The 16,069-nt window shown below is 40.1% G+C and overlaps 2 protein-coding genes across 2 annotated transcripts in view; one reads left to right on the forward strand and one right to left on the reverse strand.

Moving 5' to 3' along the window:
* Positions 1–1,257: 1,257 nt before the first annotated feature.
* CITED2 (Cbp/p300 interacting transactivator with Glu/Asp rich carboxy-terminal domain 2) lies at positions 1,258–3,986 on the forward strand. The gene is made up of 2 exons (XM_024194916.2): positions 1,258–1,479; positions 2,014–3,986. The coding sequence occupies exon 2, from the start codon at positions 2,021–2,023 to the stop codon at positions 2,723–2,725; it is 705 nt and encodes a 234-aa protein (XP_024050684.1). The 5' UTR covers positions 1,258–1,479; positions 2,014–2,020; the 3' UTR covers positions 2,726–3,986.
* A 4,758-nt stretch (positions 3,987–8,744) lies between these two features.
* The window catches only part of HECA (hdc homolog, cell cycle regulator), a 122,154-nt gene continuing 114,829 nt past the window's right edge, over positions 8,745–16,069 (reverse strand). The window contains exon 4 of the mRNA XM_026649786.1: positions 8,745–8,793. Coding sequence (XP_026505571.1) covers positions 8,770–8,793 — 24 coding nt within the window. The 3' untranslated portion in view covers positions 8,745–8,769. The remainder of the gene's footprint in view (positions 8,794–16,069) is intronic.

Genomic DNA, 16,069 nt, shown 5'->3' on the forward strand with positions numbered 1-16,069 from the left:
TCAGCATACAGGACTACTGTATTTACAAAGCAGTTACCGTGTTTATGTATTTCTTTTTTCTTTTCCAGCAAAAAGCAGTGTCAGATAGCGCTTCTATTCGTTCCCTGCAAACCCGATCCCTCTAAATCAGCCCCAAATCATCACCAGACAAAGCCAGCCAGGCGAGAGGTTGTGCAACTTTGCAACCACCTCTTTCCTCCCCCACCTCCCGGATCAAGGGCAGCAGCAGCAGCAACCGTGTATGTGTAAAAAGGTGGATCTCGGGAATGAGTCTTGCTGAGTTTGTTTACAGAGCAGAGTCGCCTCCGTGTGAATGCCAAAGCTACCGAGAGAGGTAAACACAAACTTAGCAAAAGCACACGTACATGGAGCAGCCGAGTGTAATCCAGAAAGCGCGGATTGGATCTATGTCGCTGTGTGCCATGGAGGACAAACATCCCCAGTTATATTCCTTTGCCACCTGCAACCTCTGCTTTATGCGTGCGACAGCCCCCTCCAAATAGAGGCAGAGGAAGAAATACCTAGAGGATGTGGGGAAGGGAGTTACCCCTTTCTAAAAAAAAGTAGCATGCCAGACACGCTCACAAAAACAGCATTAATTCTCACGTGTTTGGAGCTGTATCGAGGAAGCCCAGCAATTCTGGACAAGGCACGAGAAAGGCTGTTCAGTTGCTTTCAGTGTAATGCTTGTAATCGGAAGCAATGTTGCAGAATTGCATGGGGGGGGGGGAGTACCCTACAGACAACCCCTGCTCCACAAATCAATGGCCGTTTAAAACAGCCTGATTGATTTGAGCTGGGAGGGAGTGCAAGTTGAGTACCATATTATGTGACAAAACCGAAGCCTAAGTTATTCTTAGCAGTGGTTGCAACAGTGTCCATTATGATACAGGATCTATTTTCCCTGTCAGTCTTCTCTCCTCCAGTTCTATGCAATATATTCGTAATTCCCTCCCCCTCCGTCGCTTTGAGATATAAGAAGAGTGTAGCAGGGATATGGCTCCTAGCATTAGCTGATCTGAAGACACCGCATAAGTGATCAGCAAACACACGTGTCGCTCAACCAGAACGAACAGGATTCTTTGGATTCCTTCCAGATCCGCCTGGCTTTTTTCCCCCTTTCTTTCTTTCTTTCTTTTTTTTTCCCCCCCTCCCTCGCTTGCTCCAGGTTTTACTTCTGGTTGCCTGTGAGGGTTTTGCTCCTCCCTTCTGAAATCCTATATTAACTGTGGCCAAAGCTGGGTAAGAGAAACACAGCTCATTGTTGGCAAGTGCTGATGAGCCTCGCAGAGGAGCGAGAAACAGCTTTTGCGTCTGCAGCAGCCGCAGCAGCAACAATACCAACACTAATTAATAATTAGTATCCTCACCTAACCACAGGGAAGAGAACAAGAAAAGCCCTCTCTATGCTGGGCGAGTTTTACTGACTGATTTTATCAACACCATTGGAGCAACAACAAAAACAACAACAAGAGAGAGGTGAGTGTAATGGAGGGGGGGTGTTGATTGTTGTTTGCTTGTTTATACTTTGGCGGCAGCACGGATGTGAACGGTGCAAGAAAGAATACGGGTCATTCTCAGCTGTGCACCATAAGCTCCTTACATACATGTTATAAAAATAAAAGAATGGGAAAAGCCTTGCGGACTTAATTCCAAAAGTTGCTGACAGGGGGAGGTGGGACTCGTTTCCTTTGCTGTTCTTTGCAGGGTATCTTTTGAAAGGTTTCCATGGCTTGGAATGGAAAGAATGGCTAATTCGTTTGGGAGGCGGGTGTTTGGTGGACGCGATACTTTTAGTTGCTAGGTGTGCAGGAGTTGCAATGGGAAGGTGGGTGAGTTCTTAGGATTCGCAGTACGGACTGCAGACTTATTTCAAATAAATCAGTAGCATTGTGTGGAGGAGCGTTGCTGCACGCTCTCTCGGAGGGGAGAGGTCGCTTTTTAAGGGACCCATGTAAGTGTAAAAGAGTGTGGCTTTTAATAAATATCTCTTTCCATATGTTAACTTCCTAGGTGGCAAATGGCAGACCACATGATGGCCATGAATCATGGGCGATTCCCTGATGGAACCAGCGGGCTTCATCACCACCCTGCACATCGAATGGGGATGGGTCAGTTTCCGACCCCCCATCACCATCACCAACAGCAGCAACATGCCTTCAGCGCCTTGATGGGCGAGCATATACATTATGGAGCTGGAAATATGAACGCAAATGGCGGGATCAGACATGCAATGGGGCCAGGGAACGTGAATGGGGGGCATCCTCCCAGCAGCATGCCTCCCACGGCACGATTTAATAATTCTCAGTTCATGGCCCCCCCTGTTGCAAGCCAAGGAGGCCCCTTAACGGCCAGCATGCAGCTGCAGAAGCTAAACAACCAGTATTTTAGCCACCATCCGTATCCTCACAACCACTATATGCCGGACTTGCACCCTGCAAATCATCCGATGAACGGAACAAACCAGCATTTCAGAGACTGCAACCCAAAGCATAGCAGCAGCGGCAGCGGCATGCCTCCTTCAGTTCCCCATGTCCCTGCAGCAATGCTGCCTCCCAATGTCATAGACACTGACTTCATAGATGAGGAGGTGCTCATGTCTTTAGTCATAGAAATGGGTTTGGACCGCATTAAGGAGCTTCCTGAGCTGTGGTTGGGACAGAACGAGTTTGATTTCATGACAGACTTCGTTTGCAAACAACAGCCCAGCAGAGTGAGCTGCTGACTTCTTTAAAACAAACAAAGGACTTTCTATCAGTGTGAATGAAAACATTCCCTTACACACAGTATCTCGCTTTTCAGTGCTCGAAAGGTTGAGAATCTGGAAAACAGAGTAAACTATAAGCTTGTATAAATTGGGGTTGTTTTTAAATAATTGCTGCCATTTTTATTTTTTTTTTTTGGTAGTTTTGACACTCACTTCCCTTCCTGTAATAATAATAATTTCTGGCTAACTCTGGCTGTTTATGGGTTTTCCCATCCCCCCTACCCCCTTAATTGCCTCACAGTAACATGTCCATAATTTCAACAGTGCTCAGCTGTTAGATATTAATCTTGGCAAATTGCTTAATCTTGTGGATTTTGTAAACAATGATTTCCAATGACTTGAACTGCATTCAGATTCTGAGTGAACAGGGAAAAAATTCCATTAGTTGGTTGCATGAACTTTGAAGGGCAGATATTACTGCACAAATGCTGCCATCTTGCTTCATTTTTAACTATGCATTGCAGTGCAGACTAATTTTTTGTTTTTTAATATGCTAAACTGGAAGCTTAACAGATGTGGGCCAACCCCTCCTAGATCAGGAAAAGAATGTTACTTAAAGTCTGCTACCCAGTCCCCCTCCCCCATATGTACAGACAATAATATGGTGTGGATGGAATCTTGACTAGTCAGTGGCAAACATTTCACAGATTTTTATTTTGTTTCTGTCTTCAGCATTTTTGACACTGTGCTAATAGTTTTATTCAGTACATGAAAAGATACTACTGTGTTGAAAGCTTTTTAGGAAATTTTGACAGTATTTTTGTACAAAACATTTTTTTGAGAAAATATTGTTAATTTATTCTATTTTAATTTGCCAATGTCAATAAAAAGTTAAGAAATGCTTTAGTTTTTCTAGAAGTCATTTACCAAATTTTTTTTTCTTCAGAACTCCCCTTGCCCCCCTGGTAAGTAGAACATCTACCTGTAAAACTGTGTTGGTGTGCAGGAAAACATTCCAAAGTAGAATTACATTGCACCAATGTATATTGAGCTCAGGAGAGCAGGATTTAAACATAATTATGGCATAAAGCTTAATAAGAAACATTGTAATATGCCTGTCAGTGTGGTTTTATCAAAAATAAAGTTGCCAAGAAGCAACTTTTTGTGTGTGACTTGCCAACATAGTTGCTTTAAATGTAGTTGTCCAGAATTATGATGCATAAAGTATTTATTATATTTATCTATTAAACTTGTAATTTTATAAATTCTCTTTCACTTACACGTTAGACTTTTTCTTTTGTATTTTTACTGTCATGTTGAAGAGTTATTTAAAAGATGGACTCATTAGGTGGTGGGGATTTTTTTTTTTCTATGCAATCTTTGATTATTTGGTTTACATAGATTGCTGTATGAAACTAAAAGACATGCATCACATTGAAATCTACTATTTTTCATGTTTAGTGATTTTAGGAAAAGGAAATACCTAGCAGTTATAAGTTTAAAATTTTCTACTGTGGGACAATCCTGATCCATTTCTTTTCTCAGACATGGTTGCTAACTAATTCCCAATTAAATGAATTCATATCCATTTGATTCTAGTATTTTGGAAGGAAAAAAAAAAACTCCTTTCATTATAAGGCAATGTATACATTTGTTCTTTTTAAGGGCCAAATCTTGATGTCCTCTTTTTCTTCCTCTGCCCCCTTTCCCTCCCCAAAAACCTCAACAAAATCCCTTCCATGTAAATTCTTACTTCAGTAAGGACAGCAGGATCATATCCCTAATAATACTTATAATCTCATTTAGCTATGCTTCCCAAGTTTGACACTGATCTGACACCATCCTCCTTCTAATTCTTTTTAAATTATTTTTTCAGTGTTGTGAGTTCAAGTGTGATGGGAAAGAACAAAACTATTATGTAGTTGAATTTTTGAATGTGGGTGTGTAAACAGAGGACAATAACCCCAGATTGTGTGTGTGAGTGTGAGAGAGAGAAAATTACAGTGTTATGAATCCAGCTGGGAAATTAAGCTGGTTAGTATTGCCAAAGATGGTAAAAGTGATACTTTAGCTTTACCCTTTTTACACACAAACTTGTTAGTAACTCTAGTTTATCAATGTGAAAAATCATACTAATATTCAAAATGGCTAATGTTCAGAAAGTACACCAACAGACACAACGAGAGTAGGGTGACCAGATGTCCCGGTTTTATAGGGACAGTCCTGATTTTTGGGTCTTTTTCTTAGATAGGCTTCTATTACCCCCCCCCCCCCCCCCACACACACACACCCTCTTCCAATTTTTCACATTTGCTGTCTGGTCACCCTAAACCAGAGACAAGCAGGTTTGGGGGAGCGGTAGTATAAGGATCCCTTACTCCCCAGTATTTCCAGGTAGGAAACATTCTCTCGTTACACCTGCTTCTGAAGAGACAAAAGTATGTTTCAGACAGTGGTCACTAATTTTGTGTGACACTAAACTTAATATCAAATGCCATTGAACCATATCATCAATTGTCCTATAACTTAGTGCTTAGAAGAATGCAGATATAGTGTTAAAAGCTGTTGCCTAATTTGGCACCAAATAAATCTTTTTCCATTTTTGAGGCTGTTTGTCCTACACATTGCTTTGACAGCCTCCTTTAGTTAGGTTTTTTTTCTGGTGTAAAACAATCTGAATACTATACTTATTGCTATTTAACGCCTCTTCAATAGACTCCTAAAACATAAGAGAATAGTCTTCTGTTTACTGCTACAGATTCTTGATTTATAAAGTTGGTGAAAACATGGATTCTTCTTAGTGGAAGCATTACTACTTAGTCTGTGTGCAGTGATAAATCCTCCCATATAAGCTTTTCCATAAATAGGTAGTTTTATAGGCCCACAGGAAAAATCTATTTGCATACACCTTATTGCATAACTCCTGTGCTCTAGTTCCTCCAGACAATGTCAGAGCAGATTGAACTGCTAAAAGCACTGGTCTTGTCCAGAGAGAAATAGTGTAAAGAATTTGTGTTGATCTTTGAGATTATACCACAGATAAATTTGCAGAACATATTTATAATCACATCACCTACATTGTCACTTAATTGCTAATAAAGAGTCAGATAATGGTGGATGTCATAACTATATTTCTTTTACTACATTTCAAACTACATTTTCTTTTTCATAGCATTGTCTACCAAACAACAGTTAGGGCCTGACCCTAATCTCTCTGAACTGAAGTCAATGGCAAAATTCTCACTGACTTAATGTGGAGCAGCAGAAGGCCTTGAGTTGTTCCTATCTGGCTTTTTGTAATGTTTCTAGATATGTTTAAATAATTTGTAGTTTGGGCAAAATAATTAGTGAAATATGTACAGTGACCTAGTTTACCAGATATTCATAAACCTTGTGGTCTTGCATCCTGTTAATTTGCTTATAGTACAGGAAACCTGACCTCTGTACTTTGGCTGTTTTTCAAAAAGTTCTAATATGGTACATGAGATCTACTGTTCTTTAAGCCATGTCCATAAATAGACGCACTGCTTTAGTTGCAGGGGAGATCAAGGATAAGCTTTCACATAACACCAAACACACTTGTCAGAAAAATAGATACTGATTAATAAAATAATTTCAGTGTCTTGTGGTTGAAAAAAATATAGGGCCAGTTTGCTGGTGCTGATAAAGCCATTACAGCCTTAGCTGGGTCTTGCAAGAACAGTTACCTCATCACAGCTGTTTATGGGGTACTCTACAGAGCACACCAAGAATAGGCTGACATCTATTGTGAAGTTTATAGTCTCAATGACTTTTACAACTGTAAAAGCCTGGGCTGGATATAAATTCATGTCATCAGTAAAGGCCAGGTCCTTTAGAGCAAAATATTAATCCACTAATCTGTTATGGGTGGTCAGCTTTGAAATATAAACTCTTTTCAACCCTGAATATATTAGGTGTTTGCGCCCCCTTGTGGTTTGCGTATTAAAAGGAAAGCAGCTATTTTCTTAAAGGGATATTTTTTCAGAGCCATTTTTACCTGTGGAATAACAAGCATACATCTGAATGACAGATGTCCAGTTCAATTAAAGGGATTCTGAAAACAAACTAATAAAAACTGGAGTAAGGAGGTACGTTAAAACTCAGAAGAAAATAACCTTACATGCCAAAGAGTTATAACAAACTGTATGCAGCTTACTGCACTCCTTACCCCATGAAAATTCCCAGTCAGGAACCAGTGCTATAGTATTCTACAGGAGCAGTCCAAAACACTGTTGTATAATATATGTAAACAGGGAAGCTCTGAAGTGCAGTCACTTTCAGGTGGAAAGATGGCAACTATTCTGCACCCTAGCATCATTATGCACACTACTGGGGGATGAAGTGAATAATAAGGTATCCAGTCGTACCCGCAAGGAGTCAAAATATAATTACTTGGCTTGGAAATTGCCTTATTTTTGTAAAAAGAGCCAAAGTGAGATGTCGTGTATTTAAAAGTAAACAAATTCCCTTTCTGTTACATTCCACACCGTACGTAACTAAAAATGAAATCATTTCCTTTTCACTATGAATGCTCTTTGTTTACTTTTAATATTTCTCTCAGCATGGACAGTGAAAGCAGGCAGATCACTTTTTAGTCAGTTCCATTTTCTTGTTCTTATTCACTAGCACAATGTTACAGAGTTTGGGTTTCAAGTGCTGCAGAAGAATGTTTGTTTTTAAAAAGCAGCTTTCCCTTATAATTAGAAAAAATTATGAAAACATTTCTGTCAGGGTCAGGTATTGTAAAAGTTTATTGTTCTACAAAATCTAAGAGTTAAACTGTCCCCTGCTTAAGTTATTCCTGCGATAGGAACTGGAAATTGCCGAAGTCTGGGTTGCATGCAGTGTAGTTGTAGCTGTGTCGGTCCCAGGATTTTAGAGAGACAAGGTGGGTGAGGAAATATCTTTTATTGGACCAGCTTGTTTCTCTTACCAACAAAAGTTGGTCCAATAAAAGATATTACCTCACCCACCTTGTCTCTCAAGTCTGGATTGGTGGAGTTTCCATTTAAATGTTTCTTTGACAGAGACACTGTTTTCCACACACCAAGATCTGGTAGGGAGTTTATATTCTGCAACCTATGGATCTTTGGAGATTGACCAGAAGCTACCGTCATCTCTCTGTATGGAGCCCCTCTATTTCATTCTGTTTCATGGCCCTCCTGTGTCTGTCTCCCCACTGGCTTCTCCCAACATTTCTCCTGGGTGAGGTATTACCATACAATAGGGAGTACAGGGTTAGTTACTACTGAAGGGACCAATGTTCATTTATACCGAAAACCTTTACAGGGCTGGTAGAGGACATGATGGAACAGAAAGTTACCATTGCCCATGCATGGGCCTTGTACCCTCTCACCCATGGAGCCTTCAATTCCTGCAGAGCAGCCACTGAGGTGTTCCCACATTACTGAGGCAAGGAAGGCTTATGCTATGGATCTGGCCTACCCCTTAAACTCATCTGTTCCATCTGTCTCTCATCTCTCATGTTGACAGAGGAGTCACTGGGGACTAACTACGGGACCAAATCTGACCTGACAGTGAGGGTAGCAGAATAAATGATGAAGGCAAAGTCATTTACTTTTAAAAAACTGGCAGATAACATTGTCAGGAAAATAGAAATAAGTCTAGAAATCAAAGGAATTTGGGACCCAAGGCAGTGGCAGTTTCTCAGGCTTGCATGTACTTCGAGTACATTTTGTCAATAGAAAAGAGTTTCAGAAAATGTATTTACTCATTTCAATAGCATGCCACTATCGTTAAAATCAGAACTCACATACAGGATAAAGCTGAGTCTCAGGAACTGCAACAATAGAGAAGCACATCAAATGACTGAACAGATGAACCACTATTATTGTATGTTCTGTTTTTCTTTTTGTCCCATTATAGAAAAGACATTTGCAACATCAGGATTTTAATAGAGAAGGGTCAGGTGTTTCAATCCCAGTCCATCTCTCTCTCTCTCTCTCTCACACACACACACACACACACACACACACACACACACACACACTCTCTCTCTCTCTCTCTGATGGGCAGTTTGATCAGTGTCCAACCTTAATAGCCATCTGAAAGAAAAAGAGATTTGCTTCATTAAAAAAATAAAAGGCTTCCATCCATTGATATTCAGTATTCCTAAAATGCTCATCATTTTTCTTTTACCTAGTCTTCTTTTTGACGCTTCTTATAGTAGAATGTTTACCAGGAAAGCTATTCACCAACTTGACTATTGCTAAGGCTACTGGTAAAGTAAAATAAAAGATAATGGGCACGATTTTCAGAAGTGTTGAACACCTATACTGGCAGCTAAAGTTCATAGCAAGTATGGGTGCTCAGCACCTCGTAAAATCAGGCTCCAAGTAATAGATACACTAGGGTGCTTTGGGACAAATGTTATCCTGTCTCAGCCTCCTTGTATGCCATGTAACAGGTTAATAGTACATTTGATTGTTGTGTAGGAAGAAATTAGGATCATGGTAGGACTTTGAAACCTATTTTGCCTTTTTATCTGCTGCTTAGATAAACAAAGAAGGACAATACAAGGGGGGTGAGAGGGAAATAGATTTTGAGCCACTCAAAAGTACTGTGATTTTTATATCACGGCCTAGTCAGCTAATGTTAGACCACTGCACAAGAAAGTGTGAAGTTTTTTAAGTCTGTAAGATGTCCATTCTGCCTTCATTTAAATAAATGCTTGGTATATCTTTGCTTCACCTAATTCAGCAGCGATCATTCGCCTTCTCATGTCAATCACAAAGTTAAGATCGGGCTTGTCCAAGATGCAGTCTTAAGCCTTTTGCTCAACCTTTTTAAGGCTATCATTCCTCCATTTCCCATGATCCATTGATCTCTCTCTGCACAACATAATCCCCTGGTTGAGAAGACTGGCAGGCAGCACAGTTCAGTTTTACACTCCTCAATTTAATTTAGGTTAAATAAATACCAAAATAAACACTTTAAAATGTACTTTATTGTTTTTGGGGAAGGGGAGTTGCCTTTAAGGGTATGTCTACACTACAGGATTAATCCGAATTTAGATAATTCGATTTTGGGAAACAGGTTGTATAAATTCGATTGTGCGCGGCCACACTAAGCACCTTAATTCGGTTTTTAACCACATTAATTCGGTGGTGTGCGGCCACACTACCCCATTAATTTAAACACAGTAAATCGGTGGTGTGCGGCCACACTAACCCTAATTCGAATTAACAAAATCGATTTAGGCTCTACTCCGTTCGTCGAGGTGGAGTACAGAAATCGATTTAAAGGGCCCTTTAATTCGAATTAACTGGCTCTGTAGTGTGGACGGGTGAAGGGTTAATTCGGATTAACGCTGCTAAATCCGAATTAATCCCGTAATGTAGACCAGGCCTAAGGCACACATTGGGACTGTTTGCAGGCTTGTACCCTAAAATAGTATGGAATACCTGAATTGACCTATCAGAGAACTGACCCCATGCCAACAAAGGATGAGAACATCATTACATAGGTAACCCACCTAGTCCATGTGTTCACTGATCTGGATCCTTATGATCTGGTGCTATAAGACACTAGATCATAAGCCAAATGGCTCTTTAGAAAATGTTCTCACCTTTTGAAGCGAGCTCCTTTTTTCCAAAGCTTTTAATCAAACACTGCAAATGAAAGACAACAGTGCACAGATGATCACACAGATTTGTTAAGGAGCCACTTAAATTGTTGAAACTCTAATATGAAATATGTTTAGAGTCAATTCCCATTGTACATATTGAGATAGAACAGAAGTAATTTAACATGACAGATTAAAAAAAAATCTACTGGCATGGCTGCAGAGAGTCTGCGGTACTCAGCCTGTGGCCACTAGATGGAGCTGAAGCTCTGTCTTATTTAGGCATATAGTTAGCGATAGATATTTCTATTTGATTTATAATGTACATCTTAATTAACTGAAAGGCAGTCAACAAAAATGAACAGTTCTTCATGTTAATGGACTATTGTTCTTCTTCACTTTAACTTCATCATACTGCGCTAAAAATTCCATAATGTAATGTAATAACAGAAATAAAATTAATATGGAAAAGGTCATCTACTCTGTCCTCTTCCCAGCCAGTACAGGATAGTTCTTTACTTTGTTCATTCTAGCCGTAAATGTTTCAAGCAATGGGGCTTTTCACCACTTCTGTTGAGAGACTGTTCACAGTCCATAGAAGTCATTGAAACTCTCCCCTTCCCTCCTCCCCCCCCCCCCCCCCCCCGTGCTATCACTAGGGACTCTATTTGCAAATACACCTCTACCCCGATATAACACTGTCCTCGGGAGCCAAAAAATCTTACCGCGTTATAGGTGAAACCGCGTTATATCGAACTTGCTTTGATCCACCTGAGCACGCAGCCCCGCCCCCCCCGGAGGGCTGCTTTACCGCGTCATATCCGAATTCATGTTATATCGAGTCGCGTTATATCGGGGTAGAGATGTATTAGCTCTGCAGCTGCCAAGCTATTGAAATGTCACATAATTCCAAAGCTGAACCATTGCTTATTATTGCAGTTCAAGAGACTAAAGGAGAATTCTGTAGTCTTCCCTGAAGGTCCTTTTTGCAGGTGCTCAGCTGCAGCCCTCAAATGGTCACTATAAGGTAGTCAAGAAGGTGGAACAACACTGATCTCTTTGGTTGTGGACGGGGGAGCCAAACCAAGAAAAGATTTGGAGTTATCTGTAAAGCAGAATCAATATATTTACTCTCAGTTTCATTGGTTTCATCTTCAGCTAGCTCTCAGAAGGCTAGAGTATGTGCAGATAAGGATCCTGGTTTGTGGTCCATGCTGATTAATAGTGGTTAATAATCATCAATCCATGATTTGACCGGAGATAAGGGCCATGACTTTGCAAGCATCACCAAAACCTGATTCGATGACGTTGCTGGGCTGGTTCTGGCCCAGGTGTGTATGACCTATATTTGAAACAGCATAAAACTATGTAAGATTGATGGGTTGGTGATGTAGCTGTGCTGATCACTTCCAGTCTGAACTGCAGGCAGTCTCCTTTACCAAAATTGGATCAAATCCACTGGACCTGATTCTCATTTACTCTAAGGTACCTTTACACTACTGTCAGTGTCAAGGTTTCTTAAAGTCTGTGCAAATTATATCTGAGCCTATTTTAAGGGACCTTTACACTGTCAACATGGTGTAAAAGGGCCTTGGTATAAATAAGAATCAGGTCCTGTGCGTGTATCTTGAGAATGCTGGAATGGTGTACTGTGAAATCCCTGCATGACCTGTTGAAGATTTACATTGGGGGAACAGTGATATGAGGTTAGAGCACACCATTGGAGTGAGGGACCTACTTTGATGGTCCAGTCTTGGAGGTTAATGGTATGAGGGTTTCTGGTAGAACCTGGGTGTTTCTGAGTAGTTCTAAGATACAATATTGCTTTTCTGGCAGGCCACACTATAAATGATTTGGTGGAACTTTATAATCTTTTTCCTCAGCTAATGATGAAGTAACCCTTGGGTATCTTCTTTCCTAACTTTGTCTTCACACATCACCATGGCTTACAGATGACTAGTGACAACTGAAGTGGGATGGAAGTTGTTTAGACTGTCAGTAGTGGAAATTTTGTGCTGAATCTGCCTGACTATCATAAAGATTTATTGAAATGTTTTACTGTAGTTGCATGAGAGAGAAAGAAGAATTTCTTTGCCCCCATCTCTCTCCACAAAGTCTTGAATGGCAGAACTGTTCCAAGTAGTGGACAGCCTGCTTAATCTAAGCTATTTTAGATCAGTGGTTTATAAATGTCTCTCTCATTGTGAGGAAGTTACAAATTACTTTTTAGAGAAAATTGAGTGGATTCAAATTGAACAGTCTTCTTTCATGGATGCAGAATGATATCTGCAGGGTACAAATGCTTCGACTTCTCTACTTGAGATTAGACCGCTGACACTCAGTGACGAACTACACGTGTTGGGAAATTTTCATGTCCCAATCTGTGCATTGGACCCATCTTCTTCTGCACCAGGGAGGAGGAGATTGTCAACACTTTCCTTAGGAAGGGCAAGTCACAATCTTATACAAAGGCAGCTGTTGAGTTCAGCTGCCACTCCAAATAAATAAATAAAATAAATAAATAAATAAATAAATAAGAAAATTCCTGATGTGGATAATCATGCCAGCTACTTCCTAGTATCTTCTTCTTCCTTTTTTGATCAAGATTACTGAGATGGTTGTGACAAGGCAATTTTTTGAACATCTAAATGCCTCTGGCCTCGTTGACTGGGAGTGTCTATAGTCCAGGAGAAGACCTGGTTATGGCATAATATGAAAAGGTAAAGGCACTGCAGCCTAAAAAGAATTAACGGGTCCCAGTTGGTCACATGTCTGCTTGGGACAGAATATAAACGGAAGAGGAACCTGGCTCAAAGGGAAGGGGTGTGCCTTCTCTCCTGGCTGGCTAAAACGGGGAAAACCTCTGGGGTACTATTGAGCAGTATTTTTCCAGTTGATTTGTTTTTGGTGATTGTTTAGTAGAGATAATAAGCAAGCCTGGAGGAAAGAGCCTCAAAAGGACTAAGTCTTGGAGGTTCATTTCCTTTTCCTGGCTAGTGAAACTACTCACCATCTTACACACACTGACTACTCTGGTTGTTTGATAGATGATCTCCTACTGGCACTGGATAAAGATCAAGGTTCTGATTTGTCCTCCACATCTGAGCTGTGTGGGAGGCAATGCAGCCACTTCTGCCAGCTTTCCACCCTCAGAGAGTTCTCCTAGGCAAGAGGAATTCTCCACAAGCTATCTCCAGTCATTTTAAGACTGCTTTGTGCTGCTTATGTGGCACAAAGTGGCCTTAGTGGACTGGAGAACCAGGCCTCAGGTATCATTGCTCAGGTGATGTTGACTTTTCTGTGAATAGATGGGGATGCCTTTCAATTAGGGCTGTCAAGTAATTAAAAAAATTCATCGCAATTAATCGCACTGTTAAACAACAATAGAATACCATTTATTTTAAATATTTTTGGATGTTAACTACATTTTCAAATATATTAATTTCAATTACAACACAGAATACAAAGTGTACAGTGCTCACTTTATATTTATTTTGGATTACAAATATTTGCACTGTAAAAAACAAAAAAATTGTATTTTTCAATTCACCTCATACAAGAACTGTAGTGCAATCTCTTTATCATGAAAGTTGAACTTACAAATGTAGAATTATGTAAAAAAACCTGCATTCAAAAATAAAACAATGTAAAACTTTAGCGCCTACAAATCCACTCAGTCCTACGTCTTGGTCAGCCAATCACTCAGACAAACAAGGTTGGTTACAATTTGCAGGAGATAATGCTGCCTGCTTCTTGTTTACAATGTCACCTGAAAGTGAGAACAGGTGTTCACATGGTACTGTGGTAGCTGACGTTGAAAGATATTTACGTGCTACATGTGCTAAAGATTCATATGTCCCTTCATGCTTCAACCACCATTCCAGAGGACATGTTTCCATGCCGATGATGGGTTCTGCTTAATAACAATCCAAAACAGTGCGGACTGACGCATGTTCATTTTCATCATCTGAGTCAGATGCCACCAGCAGAAGGTTGATTTTCTTTTTTGGTGGTTTGGGTTCTGTAGTTTCTGCATCAGAGTGTTGCTCTTTGAAGACTTCTAAAAGCATGCTCCACACCTCGTCCCTCTCAGATTTTGGATGGCACTTCAGATTCTTAAACCTTGGGTCCAGTGCTGTAGCTATTTTTAGAAATCTCACATCTGTACCTTCTTTGTGTTTTGTCAGATCTGCTGTGAAAGTGTTCTTAAAATGAACATGTGCTGGGTCATCATCCGAGACTGCTATAATATGAAATATATGCCGAATGCAGGTAAAATAGAGCAGGAGACATACAATTCTCCCCCCAAGATATACAGTCACAAATGTAATTGACGCTTTTTTTTTTAATGACCATCATCAGCATGGAAGCATGTCCTCTGGAATGGTGGCCGAAGCATGAAGGGGCATATGAATGTTTAGCATATCTGGCATGTAAATACCTTGCAACGCCGGCTACAAAAGTGCCATGCGAACACCTGTTCTCACTTTCAGGTGACATTGTAAATAAGAAGCAGGCAGCAGTATCTCCTGTGAATGTAAACAAACTTGTTTGTCTTAGCGATTGGCAGAATAAGAAGTACGACTGAGTGGACTTGTAGGCTATAAGTTTTACACTGTTTTGTTTTTGAGTGCACTTGTGTAATCAAAAAAAATCTGCATTTGTAAGTTACACTTTCACAATAAAGAGATTGCACTTCAGTACTTGTCTGAGGTGAATTGAAAAATACTATTTCTTTTGTTTATCATTTTTACAGTACATATATATGTACAGTAACTCCTCACTTAACATTGTAGTTATGTTCCTGAAAAATGCGACCTTAAGCGAAACGATGTTAAGCAAATCCAATTTCCCCATAAGAATTAATGTAACTAGGGAAGGTTAGGTTCCAGGGAAATTTTTTTCACCAGACAAAAAACTATATTATATATATATATATATATATATATATACACACACACACACACACACACACACACAGTATAAGTTTTAAAACAAACAATTTAACACTGTACACAGCAATGATGATTATGAAGCTTGGTTGAGGTGGTGAAGTCAGAGGGTGGAAGAGGGAGGGATATTTCCCAGGGAATGCCTTACTGCTAAATGATGAACTAGCATTCGGCTGAGCCCTCAAGGGTTAACATTGTTGTTAATGTAGCCTCACACTCTACAAGCCAGCACGAATGGAGGGAGGGGAGACAGCATGGCAGATGGAGCGTTAGTGAGAAGATAAGGTTATATAACTGTCTTGTCCAATCCAGCCAGTGCTGTCAAATACTTTAGCAGGTGTTCAAAAAAGACTGGAGCATGGAAGAAGATTAGCTGACTGCATATCAGTCCAGTTAAGACCGAAGTGATATTGGTAGAATGGGAAAGCCACGAGAAGCTGCAGTGAGGATATGTGCCCATAATTCATTATAAGAATCTGCAATCTTTGCATACTCAATGTCTTATAGCAGCAGTGCCCAATCTAGCTCATTTCCAGCCATATATGGCCAGTAAGTTTGTCTCAGTTCTGAGCCTTGTTACCATGATGTGTGACTTTGTTAATTTGAGATTAGACTACTGCAATGCATTTTATATGGTGCTACACATGGAGGCACCTCGGTCTCTACTTGTGGTACATAACAGTGTAGTCTCATTCAGTCTAACTTACGATATTGGGCTTAATAGAGGAGTATCTAGGGGAAATTTAATGACTGTGATATAAATGATCTAATGATCCATTCTGCAAAAAACCTGAGCTCTACCAA

This window comes from Terrapene carolina, unplaced genomic scaffold (assembly GCF_002925995.2).
Source record: "Terrapene carolina triunguis isolate 2854851 unplaced genomic scaffold, T_m_triunguis-2.0 Scaffold85, whole genome shotgun sequence".
NCBI lineage: Eukaryota > Metazoa > Chordata > Testudines > Emydidae > Terrapene > Terrapene triunguis.